Source organism: Gastrolobium bilobum, unplaced genomic scaffold, assembly GCF_033153095.1.
Source record: "Gastrolobium bilobum isolate Gb01-03AN ecotype WA unplaced genomic scaffold, APGP_CSIRO_Gbil_v1 utg3261, whole genome shotgun sequence".
In the NCBI taxonomy this organism is placed as follows: domain Eukaryota; kingdom Viridiplantae; phylum Streptophyta; class Magnoliopsida; order Fabales; family Fabaceae; genus Gastrolobium; species Gastrolobium bilobum.
In genome coordinates this window covers 416,556-422,555 of record NW_026899069.1, presented here as the reverse complement: position 1 = coordinate 422,555, position 6,000 = coordinate 416,556, and the positions used below count along the sequence as shown (strand labels likewise).

The 6,000-nt window shown below is 33.7% G+C and overlaps 1 protein-coding gene across 1 annotated transcript; it reads right to left on the bottom strand.

Moving 5' to 3' along the window:
• Positions 1 to 3,230: 3,230 nt before the first annotated feature.
• Positions 3,231 to 5,938, bottom strand: LOC133286862 (uncharacterized). The gene is made up of 3 exons (XM_061484364.1): positions 5,628 to 5,938; positions 4,538 to 4,775; positions 3,231 to 3,771 (listed from the first exon to the last, which is right to left on the bottom strand). Exons 1-3 carry the CDS (start codon positions 5,901 to 5,903, stop codon positions 3,623 to 3,625), a joined length of 663 nt encoding a protein of 220 aa, XP_061340348.1. The 5' UTR covers positions 5,904 to 5,938; the 3' UTR covers positions 3,231 to 3,622.
• Between the last annotated feature and the right edge of the window lie 62 nt (positions 5,939 to 6,000).

Genomic DNA, 6,000 nt, shown 5'->3' with positions numbered 1-6,000 from the left:
ATTTTCTGTTACAACGCTTTTCTGAGTGCATAAAAGAAATTACATAAAGAAAATTACATAAAGGAAATTATAAAAGCTGAATTAAAGGATTTATGTTTCCATGGGCTCAAAGAGCACTAGCAGTAGTCCGTTAGGTAATTGGGCCTTCGCTTAACACGATTGGGCCTGGTCTCAGTTAGCTGGGGTCTTGGGGTTGCTACATTTGATTTATTGGACATCGTAACTATAAAATAAGAAGATTTGACATCATTATATTTATAAATTTTTATTTTGTGAAAAATTAATTGTTACTTGAACAAACGACCTAATAAGCTCACAATAGCGTATTTTTTGTTTTGTTTTGTCAAATGTACTTTACCTGATTTATTATTGTTACTATACCTTTTTTTAGGGTGAAGACTACACTTTTTATTTTATTTTATATATTTGAGCATATTGCACCCTCATTTAACATTGTATATTACATTTATTTTCCTTTTGCTTAAAATTAAATATCTTGAAAATAATCAATATAAATGGTCAAATATACAATAGTTTATCTTCTCTATACTAGTGTTTTAAAACTCTGCCCAGGGGTCGACCCCGCCAGGTCACTTACCCTCTCTTTCTGAGGGTTGGGGTCAATAATTAAATTTTGTATGCACGTTGACTCTTCTGATCCCCCGAAATCCTCCAGTTGAATCTGTGACTCTCGGATCAGAGGGTTTAGGGGGATCACTGCATTTTTTTTTTAAATTTACACACGAAAAAAAATCGTTTGGTGTGTAAAAAAAAACAAAAAACAAAAAGCAAACTGAAAAAAAAAAACTTGTTGCTACTTAGATCTAGAACTAGATCTAAAATCTGAATCGTTTTTCTTCTTTTCTTCCGATCTTCTTTACCAAACCCAGACTTAGTCTCCCTGATTCGGTGATCTCCTCCGCCATGGTGGTACCTCCTCTTATGCTCTTCGGTCTTCTCTCTCCCTCTACTCCGTCTTGCTGGCTCTTCTCTCCCAATCGTTGATTCGTCTCGTCGTCACCTCTCCTCTATTCTTCTCTCTTGGGTAAGGGATCTCCTTTCATATGCTGTTGTAGGTGCGTGAGAAAGACAATGAGGGTTTGAGTTTGATGATATAACTTTTTATTAACTCCATTGGAATATGTGCTTTATACTTTGATACTTTGATTAGCTTGTGTAATATTGACTTGTGGATGTAATTGGATAAATTATGTTAAGTATATTTTGAATCTATGATGATTGGTGATTTGATTTTTTTGAATTTTTCGTATAAGATATATATTTAATTTTTTTAATGTATAAAACCGTGTCAACGAAGTAATCTCGTGACCCCTAGTTAAACTCGTAACCCCTTGACCCTGACCTCAGCTAAGTCGATGGTCGGGCCGAGTTTTTAAACAATACTCCATACTCCCTTATCTCTGATCACCTCCAGTGTCACTTGTCATTTCTGCTCTGGAAATTATATACAGAGTAAAGTACCTTTTGAGTTCTCAACAAAAATTATGGGATCCAATTTAATTGCTTACAAAAAAAGTTGACTCGTGATACTTTTGAATTTCAAAATAGACCAAATTAGTTGAAATCGCGGTTCCTCTGAAATTCGAAAAAGATCCGTATTAATCCTTCAAAAGGACTAACATAGATCTATTTTGAAATCTAGAGGAATCACGAGTCGACTTTTTTTTCTAAAAGATTAAATTGAATCATCTAATTTTTATTCAGGACGCAAAATGTACTTGACTGGGTACGCATATAATTCAAAAGAATCATACGGAATCATCATCTGAATCAAACAGCAATTAAATAATAAATTTTAAAATTGGTTTAATAACCGAATGATTTTGTTTGAACTATTTTTAGAAACAAAAAACCGAATGGATTCTTTTTCTTTAGTTGCTAGCATTTTTTTTATTTTAGAATCATTTTTTTTTTCAATTTTTTTTAATCTTAAATCCAATTCAAAATAAAACCAAAATCAGTTATAATCAGATCAGCTCAAAATTAATTCGAAACCAAAATCAATTTTAAACCAGTTCATAATCAATTTGTAAAAATGTAAAGTCGATTCGGCAAATTTACCAAACAATTAAAACCGATCTAATTTTTTTAACCAAAGTATTAAAATCAATTTGATTTTGTTCGGCATAAAAAATTGAATCGAATCAAAACGTGCGCATCCTACCTACACAAAACACTTTTCCAAAGACTATTCCTAAATATATTTTGGATATGGGTAAAAAATTGCGAGAATTGGAGGATTATCCCGCAATATTAGTTCCGCCTACGCTTGAAAACATTCTAAACTATCAACTTATCCAAATTGTCCAAAATGACCGCTACTGACCATTAAGAATAATTTTCCCAAACACAATTCATTAAGAAGAAATGTCATGGTTATCACAATAATAAATTGTAAATTTAGAATCGAGGAAGTTAATCCCACAAGCTAAATGTAGATCTTGCACGATATTAAGGTTTCAAACAATCACATAATGCACTTAGGGCCCGTTTGAATTAATTTTTTTTCTTCAAAAACTGTTTTTTTCAAGAACAAAAAATATTTCTCACTTTAATTTCGTTTGAATGTCTATTTTAAAAAAAAACATAAGTCACAAAAAAGTCAAAAATTTATTTTTTTTAAAAGCTAAAAATTTAACTTCTAAAAAAAACAGAAATCAAAAGCCAAATATTTTTTTAAAAAAATTAAATATTCTTATAAAAATATAAATAGTTTTAACTTTTATAAAAAACACTTTTAAAATAAAGAAGAGATAAAAGTTACTTTTTCTAACAGGCGAAACAAATGAACTAATAATGGAAAAGAAAACTATTCACTTCTCCTATAGCTTAAACAAGGACCAAAATGGAGCTAATCCAACAAAAACAAGCCCCTATACTAGCTTCCCTTCTAGCTGTATAACACATTTGGTAAGGCCAAACATAAGGCAGAAACTACTAATTCGATGTCTGGCCTTAATGATGTTGCCACTGAGTGAATCGCTTTTGAGGTTGTTTGTAATGACTTTACCGTTTGGATCTAACTTCCAAGTTTCCCTTTGTTCCAAGTTTTCTTGGTATTTCTGAGCTTGTCCAAAGCTTGTTTTGGTTATAACTGTGTGATGGAATGAAATCCCTAGTCTAACTTTGGCAAAAAGAAAAAAATAAGTAATAAAGAATTAGAATTCTGCACTCTAGCGTCATAGCAAAATATAAATATAAGGTATTATGATAATATGATGTGTGGCTCCACTAGTACCGCATGTACATCTTTGTTCACACAAATGCTGCAACAATTATAACTCGTTTCAAAATTACATCATTTGCACGCAGTGTAATTTCATATCGGCAATAAGTTTACAACACCAGGTAACTAGGTGGCTAAAGAAGAAATGCCACTGTTTTATATTAACATCAAACTTCAAACACAACACAAAATAACCTGGATTATTTTTCAAAACTTCTCTCAGTTCACAAGTACAAAATAAAAGATAGGCATCGCCACCAAACTGTGCAAGATCTAGGAATAAGGCATCATACCAGCCAACAGAAGCTTGTGTCATTTCAAAACAAGCACATGTAACTTAAGATTTGTTCATAAGCTTATATTTGTGATCATCCTTTAATCTGAATCTTTGTGTACTCGGTGGCGGGCATGCCGAGCAGTAGTGTAAGTTGAAATTGCAGAGCCAGTCGCACTCAGTGAGTGTTTAGCAAATCCAAAGCTCTTTCTAGTTACCAGCCACACAGTATAAAAGAATCCAATCCAGCCTGGTTCACATTGATTTCCATGTCCAGGGAACATTACAGTGTTAACCCACAGAAGAATTTTTTTTGGGAAAAACAAAGAGGAACATTATAGGAATCCATCAAGGAAATGTCTACAGAATCTTATATTTTAGAATAAAAAGGACAAAATCAGTTGCATATAAGTTAGAGAAATCACAGAAACTCCCTTGTGGTTGTCATATTCACAAAAATAATGTTGAAATTCTGAGGAAGGAACTACCACACTAGGCAACGCTGGTCTAATGGCAACTGTTTTTGACTGCTAAGCAGCCAACAGCAGTAACATTCAAATAGTGAACATTTAACCCATTACATCACCCGTACCCATTAGGAGTTCAGTAGGTGGTCTATTTCAAAAAGATATGCCTATTATTAGGACAACTGTATGCAAAATTATAAATCTCCATTTGATCATTTATACATATGCAGCGTCCCGCAGGTGGAAAAAAATTAATCTTACGGCTACAGGTACTTTTCTACACTGGGAAGGACTACAAACTAGTAGTCATTGATCTGCAATAATGTCTGCCTAATTGCAACAAAAGGATGCAGTTAATATCATTTCAAATCTTATTTAGAAGCACATCTTGTTGAAGAGATATTATGTCTATAGCTGTTTTCAAACTATTGGATTTCACACAAGTGATGGAAGTTTTCATAACAGTGTAATAGCAAACAACATCAAACCTAAAACAAGATATCTGGACAGTAAATGAGAAAAAGCTGAGTTGGCCAAACAACTTTTTACCTGTGGTTATCAGAACAGCCACAATTGCCCAAAATGTAGTAACGGAAATTACAAATATGGCTAGTGATAACGCTCCAATGTATATAGCTGTAACAGAAGCAAAGAAAAGAGCCAAGAATCCTCCAGCTGCTGCCAAAGACATCAGCAACGATATGACAATGGCATTTATGGTCGCAGCCAGAAAGAAAAGCATAAATACAAGCAGTCCTGTAAGAGCAACAAAAGTAACGGATCCAACCTGCAGCAATAAGGAAAAACAAATCATAAACATTCAAATCAAAAGATAAATTTATCATACACCTTTTCCTTAATATAAATATCATACAGAAGACAGAAGAGTGTTCTGTCTAAAAAAATCTATGGAACTAACAAATTAAAAGACTTCTGTTTTTTTTTTTTTTACTTTGGAAATGTATAGAAGATGATTCATTATAATTATTAAGATTAAAATAGGGCAAGATTAAACGACATCAAAACTGACAATCATGCATGGCCTTCTGATTTCCCCCATTTTCAATATCATCAAAAATATCATCTTGCATGCTTTGAATTCTAAAGATTCTATCCTGCATGTGAACAAATCCATTACAAGCCCTCCATAAGCGTCCCTTTCCATTAGCTTATTTTGCATCTTAATGTTACACCTTTACTTAAACCCTCTATTGCCAATCTGATGTTTGATTTGCTTTCTAATTTCACTTTGGTAGATAATCTTTTCATTGATAATGATAAAAAAAAAAGCCTTGATTGGATTCTGTTTCCCATTTTTAAAGTTTTTCCTTCATAAATTTGAAAAAAGGAACATAAAATTCCAAACTCAAACTAACAAGAAAAAAAAAAAATTCCAAGTGATCTTCACTCTGCAAAATGCTTCCTCTTCTGACAACCTTCACATAGAGGAAAATTGCATCAACATTGATGATTCACAGTTTCAGCATCAAGTGTGAAGTCACTCAACTACTCATAGGTTCAACCAACAGATTGACAACGGTTTTATTTTTTAATTTTTAATTTTGTAAAAAAAAATATTTAATTGAAAAAAGAATCTACAATTTACGAATGCTTTGAACTCGATTCAATCAACACTTACGGAGATGACGAGTAGGGCACGGAGGGGGCTGCCTTGGCGAGTCCAGAGGAGAACGTGGTGTGCGGAGTTTCTAGAAGCTTCTGGAAGAAGAGGAGCGTTGTCGGCGACGGAGGCCTTGATCCGGCGAAGTAGGGATCCACTGTTCACCGGTTCAGGGAACAAAATAGCGGAAGCCATACGGTTAACGACCTCCGGCAAAGTCTCCGTTTCCGTTCCCTTTGTGTGCTTCTTCAACATCTCTTCTTCGACGCCGTTGCCGTTAACCTTCTCCGCCATTTTCAGTTGCAGCGAGAGAATAAGGAAAAGAGAGTGTGAGATTAAAAGCACACTGCATCCAAGTGGGTCCCATATTGTGGATTTTGACTTGATTAAT

Bases quoted from the DNA above. Each gene is read 5' to 3' on its own strand.
- LOC133286862 (XM_061484364.1), bottom strand. From the start codon at position 5,903: ATGGCGGAGAAGGTTAACGGCAACGGCGTCGAAGAAGAGATGTTGAAG. The intron at 4,776-5,627 runs GTAAGTGTTGAT...TTATTGCTGCAG, and splicing joins GTGCCCTACTCGTCATCTCC to GTTGGATCCGTTACTTTTGT. The intron at 3,772-4,537 runs GTAAAAAGTTGT...AATGTGAACCAG, and splicing joins GGCTGTTCTGATAACCACAG to GCTGGATTGGATTCTTTTAT.